The following is a 27,405-nucleotide window of genomic DNA, read 5'->3' on the forward strand; positions in this document are numbered from 1 at the left end:
TTGACTCATTTAAAGGCGGATTCGGGGCTGACGGGCCAACCCCCCAAAAAAAAAAAGAGAGAGAAGGGAAGAAAGGAGAAAAGAGAAGAAAATGGAGGAAAGGAGGAGAGAAACTAAATTGCACGTAATTGAGTAGGCCGATGTCTAAATAATCGCACAGTCGGGACGATTGGAAGTAGGTCCTATATAGGCCTGCGATTATTTTCGGTATTGCTTGAAGGCGGGTCCTCGTCCTAAAAGCATGTGAAAATTACTGCTTGGTCCGCCGATATGCAGGGCCCCTCACATTTTGCCACGAAGTCAGTATTAAGACGGACTCCATACCGACTTCATCGATTTATGCATGCTTTAGTAAATTGCCAATCTCAAGTTTTGCAAATTGAGTTCGGGCCCTTTTTCTGTTTAAAGCAATTGATTCAAATAGTAGTGTAAAAACAATGCACCGAATGGCTTCAATTCGACCTTCATCTTGCAAATTTTTCAAACTTCTCAGGGGGAACATCCCCTCAGACTAACCTCATGTAGTGGATAAACATACGATCATTTTCGCTCTTCTTCCAACATTTGCAAATTTAAGCCCTATGTTAACACAATTTGCGGTATAGGCTTACAGGGAAAACTTGTCCAAGGAAGGTTTCATGGACCATCATTTAACAAATTAAGCGGCTTTTTCAAACTAAAGTTTTACACACTAGTACCAAAATGGTCCACCAAAACACTTCAATTTTCTTCATTTTACACTCCCCATGCGTAATCGATATACAAGTGGCCATTTTCGCTTCTTCTTTCGCCGATTTATGTTTAAAACAATTTATAGGCCTACGACAATAGGGAAACTTGTCCAAGAAAGACTTCATGAACCGCACATTGCACAAATATTCGGCCGCCAAACTACAATTTTACGCCGTGAGTAATAGCGCCAAAATTGTCCACCAAATCGCTTCAATTAGATCTTCATTTTGCACACGTTTTTCACTTCTGAGGGGGAACATCCTCCCTCAGACAACCCCCTCCGTCGCGCAAGCGCGCTCCGCGGCCACTTTTTTCATTTTATTTTATTTTTCTAAAAATTCGCCGCCACCCCTGACTGCTCTAGATTGACAATCGACAAAAGCTGGTATCGCCCATCCCTATGGAGAGTGACATCCGCTGACATCACAGACCAGGCGGTGATGGAAACGATATCGCCAATTTTGAGGTCGCCATTAGATTTAAACACATAATCATGAAATCGTCACAAAGAATTCTAAATTTGTTATGTGGTGTCAAAGCAAAATTATCTTACTTTAAAACCGTCGGGTACGACAAAGTACCCCACTGCAAGTATGATAATTTTCTATTTGTAATTGCTAACCGTTTAGTTTGGTTTGAATGGGGCTGTCAGTGTATCTTCGCCAGCCTCAAACGTCACGTGTTGCGCTTCCACGCCGCCTGTCACAGACGTAAAAAGTGGATCGCTAAAAAATAAGCGTCCTTACCAACCAGTCAACTTTAAGACAAATGGGTGAAAAGACACACTTTTACAAAGTTTTTTCATAATTATTTTTATTTCACATGATCCGTGCATATATCGCCTAGCTATAATGAAAAAATATTTTTTTAGACCAATCAAACCAATATATGGGTGTAGTACGGCCTTAAGTCACAAGGAAATAATGTTCGTTCTCACTGAAAACACAAATAATTTGGAAAACTATCTTTTTACTTGTGTAAATTCATTGAAATGAAACCAATTCTCCTTCTCACATTTTGAAAGAGTCCATAATTGAAAGATGCAGGCCTATTTAGATAGAGAAATAGCAGACTACATTTTGGTTGCCCTGTTATGCTGGTGGATACATTCAGTGTGATTCTATATATTGAATGAGACACATGACTTAATTTCTGGACTATAAAAGAAATCAGTCCCATTCAGTGATCCCAGCAAAAGTGTAAATTAAAAGTGAAGGCTTATAAGTCATTCAAATTGTCATTTGGTATTTTTGAAATGAAAAAATGTAAAATGCCTTATTTTGTCTTGAATACACGGCTTTCGGCTGAACCACTAGCAGGCTATGTTAGCACATGTATCTATCATGACAATGACAAAATTAAAGGTATCAAAATCTGAATTTTGATGATTTTTATGATCGTGCCTTTAATTCTAAGGCAGTATAGAAACATGGTTTCCCTTAATAATGACCAGGTAATATAAGGTTTCACTGAAATTTATTCTCCTGAAGCAAAGACATGAAATTCTGGAGAAATTCTATGGCTAATGTTTAATTATTGAAACCACTAGAATACCAGACAGAAATAATTATTACTCTCATTGTCCAGGTAAGTACCGGTTTATTGAAAACCTGTGGTGTAGAGAGCAAACTAGACTATGCCATAGTCGCATTGAACGCATTCAGTTGAACTCGAAATTATACTGATATTTAGTACATCAAAATACTAGTATAAACCTTATGAAAAAGTTTAGGCTATATAATTATATTTGTGACAGTAAAAGTAAAGTATAGGCCCTACGTAGGCTTATATTATTGAATGCAACTTGTCCTCAGAGGGTCTTAGGCTACATGCACAGAGAGAAAAATAACTCATCACACAGCCAATTTATGATACCACCCAATTAACATTTATTTTTTGCGGAATTAGCTGAAACGGTCAGAGCACCACACTGATGCACGAACAAGTAGGACTATCCACAGAGATTACCCATTGATAGGGAACAAAAAGGTGGGAACGGATTCTGGACATATTATTTGATGATTTTGATGGTGGATCCCACTTGGGGCAACACACCTCCAAATATTTTCCGGACACGACCATTGAAACTACCAAAAAGACACGGTCCAGACCCTGATCCCCCTTAAAAACATGCCATACCCGGCTGAGCACACGGCTGCAAGATATCTTGCCAGCCCACCCCCACATCCGAACGGGACTGCGCTGACAGACCTGGCCAGCTACCCCAAACACCACAGGTCTGGGGCACGACCCACCAAACCCTCCCCAGCTACAAACTGGGTGGGTTGGGCGGATTTTCAAACGAACCTGACCGCTCCAGCTGAAAAAGTGAATGAGATGGAAAGGGAAAAACCGCCAAGTACCAGACGCTCACTAACAAGAGATCTGATTGGACCGAGCCTGGCAAGGTCGTAAGGCAGCCAATCACGAAGGGAATAGCCCCGCCAAGCAGTTACTACCTCACAAGGGTGACGTTACTGATATGGCTTGAGCTGGGGCAATTAATACAACCTGCCTTACTCCCCCCGAACATCGAGAAAAAACCCAGCCAAAACAAAACCAACAGGGAGACCCCATGGTGACAAAACGCTTTTGAATAGACAAGCTATTAAAAACCGCACTTGTCCTCAGAGGGTCTTAGGCTACATGCACAGAGAGAAAAATAACTCATCACACAGCCAATTTATGATACCACCCAATTAACATTTATTTTTTGCGGAATTAGCTGAAACGGTCAGAGCACCACACTGATGCACGAACAAGTAGGACTATCCACAGAGATTACCCATTGATAGGGAACAAAAAGGTGGGAACGGATTCTGGACATATTATTTTCAAACGAACCTGACCGCTCCAGCTGAAAAAGTGAATGAGATGGAAAGGGAAAAAACCGCGAAGTACCAGACGCTCACTAACAAGAGATCTGATTGGACCGAGCCTGGCAAGGTCGTAAGGCAGCCAATCACGAAGGGGAATAGCCCCGCCGCAGTTACTACCTCACAAGGGTGACGTTACTGATAAGGCTTGAGCTGGGGCAATTAATACAACCTGCCTTACTCCCCCCGAACATCGAGAAAAAACCCAGCCAAAACAAAACCAACAGGGAGACCCCATGGTGACAAAAACGCTTTTGAATAGACAAGCTATTAAAAACCGCACATATCATAATGGCATAATTATAATGACACTTCAATACTGAACAATTCTAATTTTAGAATCTGCCAGTTTATTATCCGAAAAACCGACTATGGACTTTCACTTTTAAGCAGAACTTTACCCCGGGACTCACACACTGTCAATCATACTTGTTTATCAATAAAATCTAACCACAAGACTGAGCATGGTGGTACAATACGCGCTAGATGCATACGTTCATCCACCAGCACAAAAGCACCGCATTCCCTAGATAGTTGTGTACCATGTATAGTTATAATGGTACAAGTACACGTCGGGAGGATTTAAACAATAACGAGATCTGGGCGACCAATCACAAGCCAGATTCATTTTTAAAGATGCATTACATCATCACCAATTTTAGTTAGGCCAGAAATTGGCCTAACTCTCAAGGCAAAGTCAGTAGTCCACTTGGGAAGCTAACAAACAGCGGGCGTACAGTGACTGAAAAGATCAGTTGTGAAAATCTATCAATTGTGCACTCATTAATTAAATCAGAGCTTAAATGTAATAGCCAGAGTAGTGCACAATTGGCAAGTGGACTACGGAGAAGTCTAAGAGCAAACTGGCTTGACAGGATATGAGTATAAATAAGTATTATTTCTAGCCTAGCCTAAATGTCTCATGTAAAATGTTTCCAAGCTATTGTCATTAATAATAACCATTGACTGTAAAAGAAAACATTAACTGGTTAAAGGTAAACCGCAACATTGTTGATGCTGATTGGAAACATGCCAATGTATTTTGTATACTCATGTAGAAAATATTTCAAAATGTCTATAAATAAAGTATCTCCTATGTTGCATTTTGATATGATAGTCTTGTCCATAATCACTGGAAACTGATGATGGGTACCTAATTGATTAAAGTGAGGGATTTATCAAAAATTGTGTTTACCTGCCGGATTGAAAAAATCATATGTACAGTGACGTATTAAAGGCCCATGGGTATGTTAATTTACACAAGAAAAATTGAATTTTTGATTGCGTCTTTTCAATTATTTACGTGTGACGTGAAATTAATGAGAAAATTAATGCATGATCAGAGATTGATTCCAGAATGTACATGAGTAAATTTGAAGTAGTGAATATTTTATTCGGAGAGAGCGAGATGATTAAAAATTTTCTGAGCTGCTGAATATCTACTTCAGTACGCAGTTGAGTACAATAGAGCTGGATGGGATAGGTTTTATTTTTAGCAGTTTTCATACATGTTGTAAAATACGCTAGTAACTTAGAACATATTTATATTTTGTTTCTTTAATCTTGATGTTTTCAAGTACATTTCTAAGGGGAATTTGTGATATTTGAAAGCTAGCAGCTAATTTATATGAAGTTATGAATACTTTTAAAAAGAATATTGATTGAGGAAGCAATCTAGTTAAAATTTGATTTGAAACAGAATTTAATTTTAGGTTACACAGCCTATAACTGTTTTGCTATCTACTGAAGATAACATTGTAATCACTATATAAATAAAGTTATGATGGTGATTAAGTTTCTAAAATAAAATATATTTTGTCACATGTATAGTTCTGATACCAACCTACCCATGCGAAAATTAATTCAAGCTTGATCAGGATTGCTGGAAACTTCCAGCTTTTACTTGAATAACCAAGCTTATCCAACCTTTGGCTAAGGGGAAAATCCCGACTAAATTCAAACCTTGAATATTCTGGTTTTAAGCCAGGATAAAAGCTGGAATGAAAATAATCCAAGCTTTTTCCAGCTCGTTCTACCTGTAAGAGCTTGGACATCTCAAATTCGGAGAGAAAAGCTTGAACTCCAACATTATGAGCATGGAAAGCTTGAACTTTAACAGAAGTCCAAGCTTTTAAAGTCCAAGCTTTTAAGAACAGTGCATTATGGGAGCTTAGAGGTCAGAGGTCACCAACTGACAAGGTGAGTTTTCTAGAATACTCTCATAAGCTACCATTAATTTCAAAAATTTCAAAGTTTTAAGGATATTTTACAGATTTTCAACAGTGTTTAGTTGATGGGTAGTATACCAAGACTATAGCTGGAAGAAAGATCAGCTTGTCATAAGTTTATAAGGCTGTATTTTGATCTTCTTTTTTTTTGAGGAAACATTCTGGCTTAGAGGTTGTTGAATTCAGCAGACATGCACTGCATTATACATAGGCCCCTACTGCAGCAGTGGTTGGATCATTTAGTGATCTGGGTAACCATGGTAAAAAGTGTTACTGGTCATGCTGATGTTGTTGGGGTTTATGTTGATGTCTTCAGTCCTGAGCATGTTTCCAGGGCATGTTTGTACTTGTACTTTGAAGTGGGAGAGGTTTCAAATAGGGAGTTCAAACATGGTGAGTTGTCACATCTTCACTGAATTGGAATAATATTTGTGGATCATATTTGTGCATGGATATGTATGTATGTTTGTACTTTGAAGAATATGATGTATGGATTTTTGTACTTTGAATTGAAGTGGGAGAGTGTCATTTAGAAAGTCAAATATGGTGAGTTGTTAATTGGCGAGTTCAAATATGGTGAGTTGTCACCTTCGAAAAATCATATTGGACGAGTTTTTGTTGTTGATGAAGTTGGCATGTGGTGTATGTATTGGGGATGTTTGCACCTTGAATTGGGATAGGGTTATTTAGAGAGTTCAAATATGGTGAGTTGTTATTCAGAGAGTTCAAATGTGAGTTGCTACTTCCAGCATAATTATAAGAGTTTTGTTTGATAAAGTTGGGATATGGTGTGCTTTGTTGATGTTTGTTTGTACTTTGAAGTGGGAGAGTGTCATTTAGAAAGTTCAAATATGGTGAGTTCTTATTTGGAGAGTTCAAATATAGTGAGTTATCACTGCCAGCATATTGTTGGGCAAGTTGTTTTTTATAAAGTTGGTATGTGGAATGCTCTGTTGTATTGGGGATGTTTGCACCTTCAATTGGGAAAGGGTCATTTCGGAAGTTCAAATATGGTGAGTTGTTATTCAGAGAGTTCAAATATGGTGAGTTGCCACCTCTAGCATAATTGTAAGAGTTTTGTTCAAGATAAAGTTGGGAGGTGGTGTGCTATGTCAATATATTGGGGTTGTTTGTACTTAGAAGTTAGAGAGTGAAATTTAGAAAGTTCAAATATGGTGAGTTGTTATTTGGAGAGTTCAAATATGGCGAGTTGTCACCTCCAGCATATTATTGGACGAGTTTTGTTTGATAAAGTTGGCATGTGGTGTACTATGTCAATGTTTTTGGAGATGCTTGCACCTTGAATTGGGAGAGGATCATTTAGAAAGTTCAAATATGGTGAGTTGTTATTCAGAGAGTTCAAATATGGTGAGTTACAAGTCACCTTCAACACAATAAGAAGATTTTTGGTAACTAAAGCTGGGATGTGGTGTGCTAATTCAATGTATTGGGCTTGTTAGTTGGAAGTAGGAGGGTCCTTTGGAGAGTACAAATATGACATTGAACCGGCAGAGTTTATCTTTTTTCTCCATATTGTTTGATCATTTTTGTTGGATAATCCAAGCTTTATCAAAGCTCCAAATGTCCAAATTCAACCACCACAGGCCAGCCTAGAAAATGCCGGGAATTCAAGCTTTATCCAAGCTTTCAAATTGCCGCCAGAGGCCAGCTTTTCCTTGAAAATGCCGGGAATTCCAAGCTTTCAAATTTCCTGCAGAAAGCCGGGATTTCAATTTTTCTTCCAGCTTTATTTATTCTAGCTTATCCCGTCCAAATTACCGCCAGAAGCCAGCTTAATCCAAGCTTTCAAATTTCCTGCAGAAAGCCAGGATTTCAATTTTCTTCCAGCTTTATTTATTCTAGCTTATCTCGTCCAAATTACCGCCAGAAGCCAGCTTTATCCAAGCTTTCTAATTTCCTGCAGAAAGCCAGGATTTTTCTTCCAGCTTTATTTATTCTAGCTTATCCTAGCTAATCCCGTCCAAATTACCGCTGGTTTTTTCCAGCTTTTTGCTGGGATTATCCTGGGTTTTTATTCTAGGATATTCTGGAATTATTCTGGCATTTTCTAGCTATTTTTCGCGTGGGCACAGCCCTGTATGTTAATTCAAGGGCTAAATTTAGTCTTATATTTAGAGACTGACCGATCAGATCGGTAGCTTCCATATCGGGCCGATTATTAGCTTATCGGTAGTGATCTGCATCGGCCGATTTTTCCTTCATCCGCCGATGTAATGCACCGATCACCCAATATCATGAAAGTAATTGTTGAAGCTTAACAAGTATTCATTTATTGGTATATTTCTTTGAATTAGACTAGTTAAATCAAGCGAAATTTAGCAAAAGAACAAGCTTTGTAGGCGATAAACATATAAAATCATACCGTGATTCAGGCACGCAGCTGAGATAATCAAGGAAATTCCCCGCATGCACATACGGTAGTTCTTACTTCCGGGTTACACACGTGCGTACGGGCCGTGTGCAAAACTCAACACTTCCGGGTTACACACGAGCGTGTCAGATTGGAGAGAGCTACGGGCCGCGTGCAAAACTCGACACTTCCGGGTTACACACGTGCGTGTCAGACAGGGACGGATTTAAGCAGTGGCCCGGTGGCCCGGGGCCAGTTGATTTTGCCTCGGGCCAGTAAACTTCCAACAATGCAGGCCCGGCGGGCCACTAGATTTTTGATCCTGATATAACTCATATGACTGAGGCAAGATATAATCAGTGATGGACGCAATTGGACAGAGTTATGCTCCACTGGTCACCTGTACCTGTGTGTAATTTATATTTTTATTTAATGATTTTTTTTTGTCTATTTATTCTTATCCTTGCGTTGCAAGCAAGTTGGAAATATAAGGCCGTTTTTTACGGCGATGTAGGCCTACGTACTATTTCCAAGCTCTTTCATGCTCTATCTGATGATGATATAGCGATATCGTAAATACCGCATACTTGAACCTTTTCTTTTGTGAACTTTTGGAACTATAGATTAAGGAAGGACTACTGACTGAACTTGTATTAGTGACTAGTCTCTCTATATTGAGTATGCTCAGTACAAAACTTTTCTTAAAAAGTGGACTTTTGTTCAAAATTTGGACCTTTTTTTGACCGACAAGGACTGAAAACCTCAATTCACCACCTGCCCCCTGGTTACGGGCATGGGAAAATGCTTATTTATTTGCACTTTTTGCAGTAGAACATATTGAAAAAGTTGGGCCAGTAAATTTATTGCAGGGCCAGTAGATTTGCAGTTTCACTGGCCCAGAGGGCCAGTAGAAAACTGAAACCTAAGTCTGTCCCTGGTGTCAGATTGGAACGAGCTACGGGCCGTGTGCAAAACTCACACTGACTTGAATGTAAACACAATATTAAAATGGGGCGATCGAATGATTCGATGGACTGGGACATCAGGGGGAAAAGGTAAATTGAGCTTATAATAATCATGGTCAAATTCAGTATTTTAAATGCATATGGGAGTGTGTTTTTTTGTGCTCAGAGCATACATAATTGTGGACTGGTAATACTTTGCGTACAAGTACCCTTTCAACATACAGGTGAAATTTACTCACGGTGATGGCAGCCATTGTTTACAATTGGGGAACTGGTAATCGGCGATCGGCGATCGAATCGGCAGATCAAAGAGATAATTGATCGGCCAATCGGCCGATTCAGATAAGGACCTGATCGGTCAGTCTCTACTTATATTAGAGTTTTTTAATCACTGTACACTTGTTTTCAATACAGCTTTAAAAATGTCAAGAATTGTTAAATTTTGTTTTGAAGCCGCACTAATTTATATCATTCACTATTTACATTTGTGTATACATCATAAATGCTGTCTACTGAAGATAGCTTTATTGAATTTTCTAGCTTTTATAAATATATGGTAATATCAATCTCTGTTAAAAATGCACAATGTTTGTCAAGTTATATTTATGTACACATAGGCCTATAATGAATTCAGGAGCCCTTAAATGTTTGTCTCTGTCTTTGAGTAAAAAAATTAACTTTATATGACCATGATTGCAAATTTGCTTTGAATACCACTAAAGGAAGTGATTAATAATATTTGTTTTGGAGAGAATCAATGCAGATCTATGAGCATGATGTGCATAATTTAATATATCTGCTATCTACTGAAGATATGATTGCAATCTTAACATGTGATAGATCTGTAGTTCAGTTAGCACAAAATTCTGCATTATTGAATGTGTTTGTGGATGACACTGGTGCTAGAGCTAAGGACCTACATTGTATATTACTCAACACAATCGGATATTGTTGCAACTCAAAATGAAATTTCAATTGATTCCAAGTAGTTTTAAAATCATAAAACTATTGTGTACCTCGGACAACACTTGAATAATATATTAAGCCAACCCACAGCCGGGCCCACAGCTAGTAGTACTCCTACCTGTACTTTGATACTCTATGTGTATCCTATATGTAGCTGGGAAATGCATACTAACTATTCTTTGTTATGATGCAACTCTTGCTGTTTTCATCTATGCACAAAGACAGTTTGATAGGCTACGATAAGCTGAAAATTACATTTAAATTGGACTTGTGGTTCAGAGACATGACACTATTTTTATGTTGGTGAAAACAAGATAAGAAATTAAGAACTTAAAATTCCAATTTTATAGTAATTGCATTACAGCTTATTTTTCTGGATTGAATAACATACACATCCTACTCACCAAACCAAATGGAACTGCATATGACATGATCAAAATTGATATTTTATTTCAAATTTAATATAGGTATATATGCATCAGGGATCACTGATGTATCAGTACCTTATTTTGAAAGAGCTACGAGTGTAACTAACACATATTGACTAATTTTATCGGAATTCTTTTAAGATTTGAGAATCCTTTTAACAGTAATCTATCAAAGTATGGTCTAATCCACTACCGCAGCCAAATTATTAACAGGAATATGAGGGGTTTTGTATGTTGTACTAATCAGCGCCATTGGGCTCACTTCATACAAGTATTCTTTTTCTCATGTTGTGGTAATGGTTCAGTCTTTGCCACTTTACGCTAGGTACGTGTGCGCCTTTTGGCTTTGCCGGAAAGTGCAGAACGTATGTAGACTTCTGTCAAAGACTTGAGTCTTGAATTAAAATTAAAGCAAAAAAGGTGTTTGGAACATTCAAAACATATGGCAGAGTTGCAGTCATTGAACATTTTTATACCCCAGGATGATAAGTAAAATTTCCCGCAAAGATGGCATTTTTTTCAAAATTTCTTATTAATGTTTTTTAAAAATGTTAATATTGGAAAGCAAAATTTCTCTCCAATGCACAAATTTCCTAAGGATCGAGCTTCCTGCATGGATACCCCACCTTTTCCCAGCCCTACTGAGAGTAGCTGTTATAGAACGTAATGCCTATAGAAATATTTGATGGGTGGAATTGGTTTACTCTGTCCAGAACACCAGAGAAATCATTATAATACAGTAGTGGACATGGCCAAAATAGTGTTTGTATCATGGAAAGAATGTTTTCCAGGGGTTTATGTATTTTTGTTAGGGGAAGTAAGCTTGGACCTGGGAAGTGAATTTGTAGTATTGAAACTATAAAACTATGATATATTAATGAGCTTTTTTGTGCGATATATTATAAGCGTAATGCACTTCCACAAACCAAATATTGACCTATACATTGTAGTTACAGAGGGTTGTTACTTGCACGTACATGTGGGTTGTTAGAAAAGTACAATGTAGGCCTGTATGTTGCCTTTTTCAGACTGAACTGATATTCAAGGCTTCAGTCATCCTCATGACTTGTCAGGTAATGGTTTGTCAAATACAACATGTAGTACACCAAACACCTGTGCCCTTTAAAAAGTACATCCAAACACCAGGTGCCATTTTAAAGGGATCTATCATAAAATAGACACTCGGTTTATGTAGCAAATTAAAATTGTGCATCAAAACGTCACTTACTTTGTTAGAAGGTGAACGTTTTTGGTTTATGCATTTTGCTGTACGTATGTGCTGCAACTGAGATAATGGTTTAGCCAGATGAAGAGGACAGAAAAAGCTTTGACATTTTTACCAAATCCACTCATGATCATAACACAAGAGGTACTTCCTCCAATTCACTTGTTGTTCCTCAATTTAACAATAACTCTGGTAAGAGATTGTTTCAGGAGAGCAGCAAATTTGTGGAATAGTTCTGTTGATGTTGACACTCGCAATAATTATATTTCCTTGAGCCTAAGTGAATTTAAATCAAGAGCTCTCACAAACCCCACTGTTCATTGATTTTCACTTTTATATAATTTTTCATGATTCTTGTAATTTCTGTATAATGATTTGTATGTTTTCTAGTAATATTGTGTAATATTTAATTAAATTACACCCTGTATGTCACAGGGCCTCCAAGAATAACAGTGCTCTTACACTGAAGGAGCCACCCTGTATAAAGAAAGTTGAAATAATAATAAAGTGGTAAGTGACCTAGCTATGCATTGAAGATCACAATTTTGTACGTAGTTATGTTCTCAGAATCTTCCTTCCTAAACCTTGTACAGAGTTTTAAGAGTCCATATGTTGACATTTTTTTCTCAAAAATTTACATTTAGATTAAAAATTTCAATTTAGAACATAATATTGATAAAATTTGATGGATTTTTTACCCCAAACAATATTTATTGGTCACTCTCATCGGCTATGATTTACGTCTTGTCCAATGTTTTAAAATTCATACATTATATAGCCCAACCAATAAATCTGTGTAAATCAAAACATCTATAATTTTTATATCAAAATTGTACAATTTAATCCATCTAACAAGAAAAGACAACCATCATTAATAATAAGCATAGGAGAAGCCTGTGGGGGCTAGTTTATGTCAAATCTGATTTCCACTACCAGATCACTTTATCAATATGGACGCTTTACTGGTCAATTAGCCACAATTTCTACACTAGAGCATGAGGTATCAGTTTCAATTACTCATCTGCCAGAGAATGTCGTCAACAAAGCTCCTGATGCTCACTTAGGGATGAAAATAGTAAATTAACCACAATTTTTATGGAGCAGTTAACATTCTTGTTTTATAGCATCTCTGGAAGGTGGTGTGCAATAACAAAACCAAGAATATAATTTCAAAATTTGACTTTAGATTTAATAAGTTCAGTAAAGTAGTATTATTAGCAATAAGCTTTACATCTATTTTTCTTTATGGTACTGCTATGAGCCCAATTCAAGTTCTTCAAATGGATGTTAGTGTATGAAGTGCAGTTCTAAGAAATAAAGCAATTAATATCGCCAATTACATCACAAACCAACAGTCAAGAAGCAATTATTAATTATACATATCTTTCTCTGTGCTTTCATAAAGTCATGTATATGGGTATATTGCTTAAAAAATTGTTTTCAAAGGTTGAAGGAACTAATTTTCATGGTGCATGTTGTGCCGATATGTTCCAGGTTTCGTAGGAATGACATTGGTCAATTCAGTTTTAAGATCAATGTTCTTATTGATACAACAGCCTAAACTTGATTATGTTGCATCTGTCAATGTCAGTCTGAAGTTGTCAATCCTGGGTTGGTATTCATACATTCATCAAGGGATATCCCATTCTGGTTGATTTCAGGATACGGAATTCAAGCATTCATTGACTGATTTATACATGAATGAATGAATGAATGAATCTCAAAGGCTCTCTGAATAATGTATGTTTCTTGCATGTAGCATCAGAAGCAGTCTAAATCTACATGTTCAGGACAGAAGTGTCCCGTTCTAGTTGAATTTCATGACTGGCAATTTATATTGATCACTATTGACTCCCAAAATCATTGACCTGTCCTGTACCGATTAATGATGTTCAGGATCGGGGCAGAGTTAGGTTAGTGTTTAGGTGAATGTTGGATTATAGTTACTCTAAAAATATGTTCCAACTTGGTTACATGATTAAATTTTGTCCTATACTTCAATACTTGACTCACTGCATGATCAGAACAAATTTGTTAGTGCTGATCAGTTGAAAGGAAAAAAAAACTGTCAGTATAATATTAAATGAATAATGTACATGTATCATGCTTATCATGTTCAGGTCAAAAGTTCTCACATTCAATACTTGGTTTGCATTTATTTATCATTCATGAGAGGATTACCTGTACATCCTGCATTGTGTTGTACTGAGAATTAGGTTTCATAACCAGGAGTGGACATGCGTTCTTGGTTGATCATTTGACACGCAAGTCCTGTTTGGCGATTTAACACTCGAGAAAAGGCCTGAAAAAACCCGCTACTGCTGAGAATATGTGTATCAGGAAGAACATACCATACAGGATGTGGTTCCATGAATTTGATTCATGACCATGAAGTTAAAGCAATATTGTGACATTTCCATAAATGTTTTTATTTTTAATTTTTCCCGAATAGTGCATGACATCAAGCAACTCAATAATTAAAAAGATTCATGAAATGACTTCCATAAGATTGTGTATATTACATTATCATCCGTTTCCAAACCGAATCAAATGAAATTTGCACTGATATGTACAGGGAACTATAGTGCATGTGACACGGTTTCAGATTTGAAGCAGGTTTGACTGCCAAAAATGGCAAAATATAAAGTTTCAAAAAATATTGTTTTAAATATGTTTTCTAGACTGAAATTTTGTGCAGAATTCATTTCTGAAGTCAGAAATGCACAATCTGTCATTGTTTTCCTGATATGAGCATTACAGTAGAGGCATATGCTTTTGACGGAAATAAAATATGAGATCCATAAGTGACAACATCATCACAACATATTTGAACTCTATTGGCACACTTATAAAGGCTCTGCAAGGCTCACATCATGTTGTAGTGCAAGTCTGACATCTGATTGGTGCACACACATTGAATATAGGTCACATGATTGCTAATATTACAGGTACTAATTGTTCCCGATTTTGCTCAAAAATGGGGTGGCGAGTCAATTTGTTAAAAAATTAGAACTCAAAAATATGCATTTTAGCACAAGTTTGGTACTATATCCCTGTAGTACTGTATCATGGGAATAACTGATTAGTTTTTTAAACATGTCGCCTCATATTTTTTTTTTTTTTTTAACGATTTTTGAAATGCCAAATTTTACGTAATTTACAGATGTCACAAATTGTTAAAAAATTAGAAAAGAAAATTGAGAAGGAATGGAAAGATATTAATGTTATACCCAAGTAGGAACTTATACTGTGCATAACTGATTAGTTTTTCAAGCCTATAGCTCTTGTAGTTTTCTTGTAATCCCGATTTTTATAAATGGCGGGAATTTTTACACACATCAAAATTTTAAGGGGTAGGGGAAACATTTTTACATTTTGCAAGTTTTTCCCTTAGTTAAAATGAACAAAGTTAGGTATCAAATGAAAGCCCATTCAATACTGCATAGACTGGTAGGTCAACCATCACTGTAGCACCTTCCTATCAAGAGTTATGATTTTTCAAATAATTTTTTTGCGAAAACAGCTTATTTTGGCATGTCAATTGTCACGAGGCATGTCATATTTGAATGATTCTGGTACGCAAATGATTAAGTCAATCACAAAACAAATACCTGAATCCATCAAATAGTACCCTCAGCTGATATGTTAACATTTTAATACATAGATATGGCCCTTTAAAAAGGGCCATATCTATGTATATTGTAGACTCTATGAGTATACAAAGTTGGCATGTGAAAATTTTTGTCACCCAAAAAGTGCATTTTTCGGGCAAAATCGGCCACAAATCAACATTTTGTAGCAAAACGATGTACGATGCACACGTTTTGACAAAGAAATCATGTTCTACAAACAATTTTACCCTAGAAAAGACACCTTAGAAATTAAACATAGCTATTTTCACTCTGGAGTGAATTTTTACACACTTTGGCAGTGAAACCTGCTTCAAATCTGAGACCATGTCATGTGTCCTTCTTTTAATTGTACTATTTATTGCAGTATGTATACTATACATGTAGGCCTACTTTTGGAGTAAAGTAATAAAGTAATCTGGTATTTTTTGTTGGGACACACTGGTTCCATGGCTGCTCTCCACTACCAGTGAATAATTTAAATGCATTAAAATGTGTATGCCAGACATCAATTTTAAAAGCGTTTTTTGTTTGTTCAAATGGTTGTTTTTATCAATAATTTCCGGGTTTACGATGTAATTTTGCCAATACCAACGACATTACATTACCGATCGTGTGTGGATTGTGGTGTAAAGCTAGTACTATGCACATGATAGCATGGAAATTATTATTTGTTTCAGGGGGAGTTGTTGGCATTTATTATTTTAATTCAATTTTTCAAAAAGACTGGTGGTGTGAGTACAGGCGTTTATTAAAGGATATACGGTATATTTTATACACTCACAATCAATCAAACAATCAACAAACGGCAAAAATAATAGAGGCATTTTTAATATGCAATTTATGTTAATTTAGCTTTTATACTCTACTAAGTACTCAAAAATGAATACAACAAAGTAACAATTTGAGTGCGTCACACCAAGATTATTCTCAAATGTTTACCCTTCTAAGGCCAAAAAAAAAAGATGTTTGCTTGCCCTCAACCGAGCGACCCTAATTTTGGAAATCAGAAAAAGGTTTTTTTTTTCTATTTACTGTACAAAAGAATACAGACCCTAATTTTGAAAATTCCTGAAAAAGTTTTTTTTTTCTTTTCAAATTTTTGCATTCTGAAGATGTAAAAAAAATGTATTTTAGAGTTTTTGTTCAACATTTTAGTTGTTTTGTAATGTTAGTTGATTCATTTTGACACCAAAATTGTCTGATTTTTCATATTTTGAGCCTTAATTAATTACAAACAGTAGAGTTTGTTAGTAATTTTAAAAAAATAAATAAATAAATAAAATCCCGACCGACCGACCCAACTGTTAAAATTCAATTGAGGGCAAGCAAACAATTTTTTTTTTCTTGGCCTAATGTGAATGACTTCCTAGAGATAGTTATCCGATACATCATGGGCAAGAGGTCCGCTGTAAGTGGATACATCAGTATAGATTACAGCAGAAATAAAACGCTTGAGGGACCGTAGTGTGGGATGTCTTATCATTTATAGTCCGTTTGGAAGTATAAACCTGTCAATCAGTCTGCGTGACCGGTTACTGTTAACACTGGTATGATAACTGCATTAGTGGGATATTTTGGTAGTATTCATTTTTTCGCTAATTTTGCAGGTCCGGTGTTTTTTCACTTTTTTAAAGATGGGCATATTGAAATCATAATGAGTCAAAAATGCAAAATTATGTAGAATGCAGATTCTTTAATGTAGTTTTTAAATTACCATTGAAAAAAGTGAAAATAATTATCTTAAATTTTCAGTGTTAATTATATTGTGATAAAATATCTTTATGATACAGAAGTCAAAACAGTTTATGATGACTTTTATCTTTCCTCTTTCAGCCCAACATTAAAGTGAAGCACATAACGTACATTGTTGTGAGTGAATTAGTGATGAATGCTTCTAAATGTCAAGAATTCAGATTGCCGCAGAATTTTCATCAAATAGAATGGATTTGATAGCTTGATTGGTATTAGATGCTGGTATATTTTTGATGAGTTTTTCTTGCTTTAAATTTTTATTTACATTTTACTGCTCCATATGAATTACAAATGTATGTCAAGATTTTGGACCATTGAACTTTTTTGTTTTTGCATTTTTAGCCTGTTTTTAAACAATTTGGTTTGTTTTATATGTGTTTGTTTTGTCTTGATTTTGACATCGTTTGTTTTGATCATTGTTTGAGGGAAAAAAAATGAATAACTCATATTACTGAAATATGGATCATATCGCTACTAATTTTGTTAGAGCCAATTCATAATCCATATTCAATGCAAGTATTTGTTATTTTAAAATCAAGTCATTTGTATCTACCCCAAGTATCTAAACAAATATTTGTGACCCATCATAACAAAAGGAGTGATAAGGGTCACCGAACTGGGATTTGAAGTTGTCCTTAGAGAGCAAGTTCCGAGTTTGAAAATGATATCTTATATTGTGAATTTTGAAGAGATTCTCTTGAAGATATCACAAAAAATGCAACTTTTATTCTTACAAGCCGACGACGAATGTCGGCTTGTTCTGTCTTCTTCCAATTCTTTCTTTCTTTCTTCTTACAAGCCGACGACGAATGTCGGCTTGTTCTGTCTCTTCTCAATTCTTCTTCTTCTTCTTTCTTTCTTTCTTCTTTCCTCTGGCAACCGCAATCAACTGCATGTTGCTCCGCAATGGATTAACAGATTTCAACCAAAGTTGACCCAAATGACCATTGGGCTAGGCCAAACCTTCCATTTGACTTTGACCTCGCTGTGACCTTTGACCTAGCTATAATGGTCAAAAATGTGATTTCACAAAAAATGCTACTCCTTCCACAAATTTCATGCGATGAGGACATGGTTATATCATGTGACTCGACTTTAGTCGGTGTCTATAGGGTGTGCTCAGATAAGGGGTCAAAGGTCATTAAGGGGTCATTTCTGGTCAAAGTCTAAAAAATATTCAAAAATTCACTGTCTTTACAAATTACATAGCAGAGAGTCGCCATTAGCACACATGCATTGCTACTAGCCAGGGTCTTTAGGATGCCTACAGTTTCGGGGTCAAAGGTCATTAAGGGGTTACTTCGGTCAAAACCAAAATTATCAAAAATGTTCAAAACATTTTTATCTCAAAATGTAAACAGACCAGAATAATATAACCAACATACATGAATTAGTGTTCCCTGATGTATGCATGGTATTTTTATTTTGGGGGTCAAAGGTCATTAAGGGTCACTTCCTGTTTTAGCTGAATAACTTCAAGAATTTTTATCTCAAGAACTAAACATGGTAGAATTTTTAAATTAAAATTGGAACAATGCATTTTGTCGGTGTACATAAGGGTTTTTTTTCATTGAGGTCAAAGGTCATTAAGGGGGTCAAAAGATCAATCAAAAATTTTCAAAAAATCAAAATCCATGTATAAGTTCCGATTAAGCTGAAATTCACCAGGAATATTTCTTATGACATCCTAGGCACAATGCAAGAGCAGTTGACCCCATCCGTAACCCAGGGGTCAAGTTATAGGGGTCAAATTGCGGCTTGTATTCAGCGTCTGTTGACTCTAGTTCTTTCTTTCTTCTGGCAACCAATCAAAATGCTCTAGCTCCGCCAGGCATTGACAGATTTCAACCATATTTGACCCAAATGACCAATAGGTTAGGCCAAACCTTCCATTTGACTTTGACCTTGCTGTGACCTTTGACCTAGCTATAATGGTCAAAAATGTGATTTCACAAAAAATGCTACTCCTTCCACAAATTACATGCAATGATCATGTGACTCATGCATATGAATCAACATGTGGCAGTGCTTAAAACTTGCTAAAAGAATTGAGGTCAAAGGTCATTAAGGGGTCATTTCTGGTCTGAAAGCTAAAAATATTCAAAAAATCACTGTCTTTACAAATTATATAGCAGAGAGTCGCCTTTAGCACACATGCATTGCTACTAGCCAGGGTCTTTAGGATGCCTACAGTTTTGGGGTCAAAGGTCATTAAGGGGTTACTTCCGGTCAAAAACCGAAATATTCAAAAAAATTTTATCTCAAAATGTAAACAGACCAGAGTAATATAACCATCATACATGAATCAGTGTTACCTGATGTATGCATGGTATTTTTTATTTTGGGGGTCAAAGGTCATTAAGGGGTCACTTCCTGTTTTTAGCTGAATAACTTTAAGAATTTTTATCTCAAGAACTAAACATGTTAGAATTTTTTAATTAAAATTGGAACAATGCATTTTGTCGGTGTACATAAGGGTTTTTTTTCATTGAGGTCAAAGGTCATTAAGGGGTCAAAAGGTCAATCAAAAATTTAAAAAAATCAAAATCCATGTATAAGTTCTGATTAAGCTGAAATTCACCAGGAATCTTTCTTATGACATCCTAAGCACAATGCAAGAGCAGTTGACCCCATCCGTGACCCAAGGGTCAAGTTATAGGGTCAAAGGTCAGATTTCAAAATTGGTCCAATCGAGCTCAAATTCAACAGGAATTATTCTTACGACATTCTAAACATGTTAAAATATAATAATATTTATGACCCCAAAGGTCAAAGTTTAGGGTCAAAGGTCAACTCTATGGCTTGTACTCAGAGTCTGTTGACTCTAGTTATTATTTTCATTATACTTTGCAAGCTTATTTTGCCTGGTTATGTAGACCTTATTGTTCCTTTTGATATGATGTTGTCACATTTGTGGACAAAAAAAGCATTAAACATATGGTGCCAATAACATCCATAGAGCTGATAAAAATGAAAAAAAAACCCCAGATGAATAACAAATGCTTGTTGAACATTCAATATCAAATAAAAAGTCTGAACAGGTCTTATTACGTAGTTTGCCTGATAAAATATCATTCTTTCATATACCTACTCGGTCTGCTTACAACATGTGTCCATTGAACCATTTCATAACAACATGCCAACTCATGAATTTGTTTCAACATTGATATCCATCATATTTGTGCATATAGGTGTGTAGCCACTGTACCATTGCACTTTCGTTACAACATTATTATACTGGAGTATGAGCGAAATTGCCTTCGAATTTGCAAACCATATATTTTTTATTAACTTCTTCTATTTACATCCAGGGTATACAGTGACATGTTTTTATCTGTTTGAATAATATAAATGTAATTTGTCATTTTCTTGCATATTTCTGCTTAGTATGAATACATTATGAATCAGTAGTTGTGTCATTTTTTAGAAGATATTGTTCATAATTTACAAAATGTTAAAGGATAATAAACACCTCACAAAAAGAAAGTCCCCCACTTATTTTGATTGCAATTTTTAACACAAGAAATTAAAAAACATAAATTTATTTGAATCATAATGTGTGGAGAATTTTGTTAGCTGCAGGGCCTTAACAGTGTGGTGATCACACTGTCATGTGTAAGAAGAAATCAGAAATTATGATTGATTTGAAAAATTGCACCAAATTCGAGGAGAAATACAGGGTGCAGTTAATGCTTACCCAGCATTGTTCTGTTCCGCTTACCAGAAGTGTGTGGCAGTCAGTGTATGTCATTTAAATGGATTAGAAGCAAGCTGACCATGGTCTTTTCAATTTGGAGAGCAGAACTGCAGTATCCATATAGCAAATCTTTATTTTCAGAGACTAAATAAAATACAGTCACTCAAATTTCATTAATTTCTCAATCAATCTGATTTGTTTTATATAAATGTGGTATTATACTTCTGCAGCTAACAATTTCTCCATTGATGAATCATAAAAAATTATTGCGTTTAATTACTTGTGTTGAAAATTATAACCATGCACATGTACTCGAATAAGTGGCAACTTTTATTGTGTGTGTGTGTACAATTATTATACTCAACTGTGTTTGTTTGCAGGTATGTATGACGATACTAGTTAATTTGTCTCAACATCGCTATCATATTAACATTTAAGTCACTGGGTTATATCATTGTTTCCGCTCTGATTTTTTATCCATTGGACCATATTGCTTGCGCCAGGAAGATTACTTTCTCAGATGTTAAACTATGTCATACAATCAATGTCTGACATTACAGCATGTTTGTGTGTTCTTAGCTCTGTAAACCAATCTTATAGTTATGTAGGAAAGAGCCCTTCCATACGTAAGGGATGTGCAAGTTGGGCTCAATAGGATTCCCTTTTATTTACCCACCACTATCACTCAAATTGCCCATATTGTTTTACAAACTCATGTTCTGTCAACCAAGCATCTTAGATTTCACCTGGAATAATGTCGCTCAAAAATCCCATTTGAACACCATTATATAGCATTTGAATTCATAATTTATATTTATTTATTCTATGAAACAATAAAGGTGACATTTTTTCATTTTGGTTGACTTTTACAGATTTTCTGCAGTAAAAAAAAAAACAGAATCATTTGCATGCACAATATACGCCAACTACCAAAATGTTTGATGACTAAACACTGAAAGTGTGTGTTTAGCTTTATACTAGGTCAAACTGCTTGTTGTTTCAGATCAGATGTGTAGTGCGTATTCAATATGTGTGGCGCTGAATATTTTTGTAATTTGTCTTTTTTTCTGTTTTTACTTACAGTCCAGCGATGTGTCTGTTTTTGAGATCAACATTCGATTCATCGGCGGTATGCTGTCCATGTTTGCATTGACGGGTGACGAGGTAGGCATACTTATAACAGGTTCAATTTCACTGCATGGCTCACGGCGTGAAATTCGCCACTGCATTATGCATTGGTTGCTTAGAGAAAGCCAAGGCTTTTGGATGCGCAAAATAAAACTTGATTTTCCAATGATGGAATGGCGAATCCAAAACTAAACTAATAAACTCACTAGCCTGTAAACCCTTAGAGAGGGAGAATTCAGAGAAACAAGCTTTCAAGATACAATTCAAAATGCAGTAGTTGGCCTTAGCACCTTTCAATTAGTTGGGACTGGGAGTGCCTTTTAAAATAATGAAGTGAAAGACAAAATTGGGAATTCAAACCCATAAATATGAAAAATATGGTGTCAAAATCATAATCCTAAGGTGGAAGATTTAGATGATAATTTAATTGAGATACCATAATTTGACAGAATATAGAGGATTAGTCAGTGTGTGTGGTTTAGCTTGTAAGCGCTGAATTTCATTAGTTCCTGCATGTCGTCTATCACGGAACACACTTGTCGTCGTCGAGGTGCGCACTAGCTGTGCGTAAGTTAGCATGTTGTAAGCGTAGTGCGTAATACACATGCGCAGCTAAATTTGTAATCGGGCTTTGTTCATTTTAGAATAACTTGGGAGTTTTCATGACTGTAACTGTATGTTTCGTAACTTGTTTCTTAGGAAGGGGAAAGCATTCCAATCTTTTTGTTTTGATATATTGTTGGCCTTAACTCAAGAACCACACACCCTATAAAAATAGAAATGTGATTACATTGTATTTGCTCCCTTGATTAATTTCCTATAAAATCAGTTAACACATCAATTAATATTAAGAATTACACTAAAGTATTTTAGTTGAATGGCTAAAACTGGAAAATATTCCACTTGCTATCCAACTTGCCTTAATTCTCTCAGAAGTGATATGAGACAAACCATTTTTTATGGCCTTAAACTAAAAAATAAATTTTGATCACTCAAGAAAAGACATTGTAAAAATACTTTTTTCTATAACCTGTATTCTTTCCTGACTCATCCCAGCAAATATCAAGATTGACAATATTAATGCAACCCAAGCAAACAAGCCTCCGCTGATTCTATCACTTCTTCTCAAGATGTCTTAGATTCAAACACAGATTGATGTACGCTAAATCTTCCAGTACCCCTCTAGAGAGGATGCTTTTAAAGATGTGCCGATTTGATTTCTCCATTAGTACGCAAATCTTGGGAATACTCCCGTCACTATATATTTGGGATGTAATCAATTCATGGATTTCGACTCCATCAAGGATTTCCGCGGAATATCGTCGTTGACGTTGTTTGTATATCCAGTTGCACATCATAAACATCTCCCTTTTTTTGATTTTCATCTTCGTAAAAGTGCGTCTGGTGCGAAAATTTATGGGAAATTTGTTCTAAATAAAACAATTTGAAAATAAGGTGACAATATAAATTTACAATGTAGGAGCATGTTATGGTAAACAAGATTTGAGTTGTAGATCTCCCTTGACAAGAGGGTTGCATCGCAACTTAGAACAGTAGCAGGTCAAGAGAATACACATCAGGACCAGGGGAGGAAGTACATTAATATCCCACAATGCAGTGGAAAAAATATAAATTTAGGAGATCTCATATTATGGTAAACAAGATTTGAGTTGTAGGTATCCCTTGATGAAAGGGTTGCATCGCATCTTGAAACAGTTGCAGGTCAAGAGAGTACACATTAGGACCAGGGGAGGATGTTCATAGATATCCCACAATACAGTAGAAAAATATAAATTTTAGTGATAGGTCCAAATTTCATTTAAAATTTTTATGGATGGGCCCTTTCCCAAACCGAACTTGATTAGCCACCCTTACCCTGTATCAAAATTCAGAGATAATCAAACTGGGATGAATATCACTATAGGCTTTCAATTTACTGTGCACAGTCATGTTGTGTTGTTGTGACACTATCAGCCTATAGAAATGTGATGGCATGTATATGATGTAGGGGTCAAAAACTGCCTCAATTTGTTCAAACTCACTATATCTGTACTAGGTAAATTGCACAATATTACAGCTAGCAGTGCATGATGGAAAGAATGGAAACTCAATCTCCGCATCAGATACCGTTTGTATGCACAAAACCTGATGCCACTATGGATTTATAACACAGAGAGACGGCCTGTAGCTTTTAACCAGCATTGACGTTACACCATATGAGCATGAAAATAGATTGCGATATTATTACAGAGGAGATATTGTTATTATTTTAGATTCATGGTCAGGATACGTGGAGGATTGTGTAAGATGTCTTTGAACTCCAAAATGATGTTTAGGCAAACATGTTTTACAATCATGTGAATGGAACCGGGACTTGCGATTAACTTTTCAATCAACTCATCCATTGGCTTATATTCGTACTAGTTCCTGAGGGGCGTTCTGGGGCTGAGCCAGAGGTGGCAAAATGTCCAAATCAATTGGACAATTATTTTGAGTGAATTTTCACTGTAAATATTCTTTTGGGGTAATCTTATAATTTATGTAGAGGTACAGCTAATTGGGTTGAATACGGTACTCAAATTTACAACTATAGACACCATGGAGCAAGTGACAATTGTGATACAATTTGCCTGATGTATTGGTTATTTTGGTTAAAATTCATACCCCGCCTCCGATGGAAGACATGACCTTAATCTTCCACACATGGAGTGTGTATTTCAAATGTGGTTACCCGAATGGATGACTCCATTTGGAATATGTGACTCCTCGCCACAACTGAGCCCGGATGTCGCCAGTGCCACTATTGAGATATGCCCCATCGAACTTAACAATAAACAATAGGAAAGAAAGGATTTATTGACTGTTTTATTGATTTTTCACTACTTAAATGTCAAGTACTATAGACATGATATACATCATTTTAAAGCTAATTTCAAGCAGAATATTTTGGTTGAATATCTCAAAAATGATGATTGGCGACATCCGGGCTCAGTTGTGGCGAGGAGTCACATATGTGTCTTCCATGTACATGGATTTCAACTGGAATAGCCCATAAAAAACTCTCCGTTATATTACCAATTGGTACAAGTGCCAAATTTGAGTCTTCCCACTACAGCAACTGTAACATAAAATGTGAGACACTGTAGAAGCAAAACAAGTCAAGAGCCTTCAATTGAAGCATTTTGATTTTTTTTATGGCATGGCAAAGTTGCATCAATGCAGGCCAGTGTTAATGTCTCTTCAGTCAGTGCTTTAAAAGGTTTGGTTTGCACAGATTGTATTGACCGTTGCGAGTGTCACTTTCAATTCATATGGTAAAAATCAATTCCGCTTCCATATATATTGCAATAGTGGCATTTGCCATTGCTACCAAGTGCTGCTAAGCGTCAATTTGTTAAAGATAGTGTAACAAATTTAAAGAGATAAGTAAATATGCCATATGGGACCAACAAAATAATCAGCATATTATTTTAGGAACAAATACTGTCAAATTGTGGTGTATAATTATAAACCGTAAATTTATGTTGGAGGGGGTTTTAATATCAAAATATCAGTCCTTAATACAAAAGTATATGACTACCATTAAAAATTTCTCTTAAATTGATAATGTCCCATAGATAAATGCCCCCATCCTTTTTCAAAGAAAAAGTGACCAAAATGCAGAAATTTTCATGCCATAGCATATTTAGTACTTAGCTGGCATGTCATGGTGGTGATCACCACATTTATGGTAGAATGTTTATATTTTACTAAATATTGCATAAAAATGCGCTTAAGATCTAATTTCAAGGTATTTTCTGATAAAAGATGGGTACCTCCATATGTTGTATTTCAAACAGGAAGTTGTATTTTGTGAGTTTACATTGAAAATTTACTTCTAATAAATGCCCCCATTTAAAAAATGTAACACCACTTGGGCATCAGAGAGAATGTGGTGTATACTTTCGAGTAAATCATTACAAGCATACACACACATTGTGATATGCAGTGTTGGACAAAAATAGCATTTTCACACTGTCTCACCTCCAAACTGTCTTTACTGGTCAGGAGACATGTGTGAAGCTTGTAAAAGAATATCTTTGCCGGTTTTGGCAGCTTTTGTCCTGATATTTCAAGCATCCCCTTCCTTTGGTTGATATGCAACTATACAGAATAGGCCATGATGGCGACTTCATTAGACAATATTTTCTCCTAATTTCACTATCAATTTGACACCACTCGGGGGTCATACCTTTGTGGCATTTAGAGATATGTCCATTTCTGACCAAAACGTTAGTCAGTTAGTAAGCTTCTTCAGGAGCAAATTTTGCTCTGTCTGCTGTTTATTTACAACCCTGTATACATTGATTTTGAGAAGCATTGGTAGAAATTGGAGTCCGCTATTCTTGTGTATCGGTGAAACTTGAACTCATGCATTCTTTAAATGTTAGAACATTCAACCATAACAAACCGCATTTTCTTCCATCATACATGTATCTACATTACTAACCGAATCCTGCTCTGGTTTTTTTTTTCACTTTCTCCATCTCAGATTTTCAAAACAAAAGCAGTGGAAATAGCCGAGAAGTTGTTGCCCGCATTCAACACGCCCACAGGCATACCGTTTGGTCTGATCAATGTTAAAACGTAAGTATTGACGTGGACGTGACATAATTAACGTCGCATGGATCCAGTATCGTATGTTTGAGACATAAGAATATATCACTGCCTGGAAATATTATTCTTTCTAATGTAAAAGATAAACCAGTACTATCAAACTAAAATAACCTCATCTGTCTGGACACAGTTCTTGTAGCTCAATATGTTTGTACACTCATAGAATGACCTTTGGATGTGTTGGGTACAAAAACTCATACTTCCCATTTTGAGGTCAACTTTTGAGCAATGAAGGTTAAGGACTTTGCGATTGGGGTTGAGACAATATTTTGCTGATATTGTAGATTATTCCAAACTAGATAACAAAATATCTGGTAATTCTTTAACCTAATTTACCTGTCATCTTCAGGGTAACTAAATAACTTAAATGTGCATCTCAAAAGTATATGAATGCCAATAACAAATATCTAATGTTACCACAAATACAATTTTCTTCCTCAGAATAAAATATAATGCAGATTTCTAATGTTACCAAAAGTGCAAGTTTCTTCCTCCATAAATATTTTAAAATTCAGGGATGAAAGTTCAGGGATTTTTCTTGATATCGGATTTACAAAATCTTGCTGCAGATAGTGTGCACATCGTTGATAAAGAGTATGATGCAGATCATTTTCAGGCTTTTATTTGTGGAGCACTCACTGAATACAGATTCTTTATGGTGCAGTTTGCATGCATAGATGCCACAGTATATGGTTTGTCAAAAATATTCACACAGATTTTGAGTTTAAAACCCAGGCAACATCCACAAC

The 27,405-nt window shown here is 35.9% G+C and overlaps 1 protein-coding gene across 1 annotated transcript in view; it reads left to right on the forward strand.

Moving 5' to 3' along the window:
- The window catches only part of LOC140157047 (mannosyl-oligosaccharide 1,2-alpha-mannosidase IA-like), a 105,331-nt gene that overhangs the window by 23,580 nt on the left and 54,346 nt on the right, over positions 1–27,405 (forward strand). Inside the window, exons 3-4 of the mRNA XM_072180112.1 lie at positions 21,956–22,036; positions 26,532–26,626. Of these exons, the coding sequence (XP_072036213.1) occupies positions 21,956–22,036; positions 26,532–26,626 (176 nt within the window). The remainder of the gene's footprint in view (positions 1–21,955; positions 22,037–26,531; positions 26,627–27,405) is intronic.

The sequence above is a fragment of the Amphiura filiformis genome, chromosome 7 (genome assembly GCF_039555335.1).
Source record: "Amphiura filiformis chromosome 7, Afil_fr2py, whole genome shotgun sequence".
NCBI lineage: Eukaryota > Metazoa > Echinodermata > Ophiuroidea > Amphilepidida > Amphiuridae > Amphiura > Amphiura filiformis.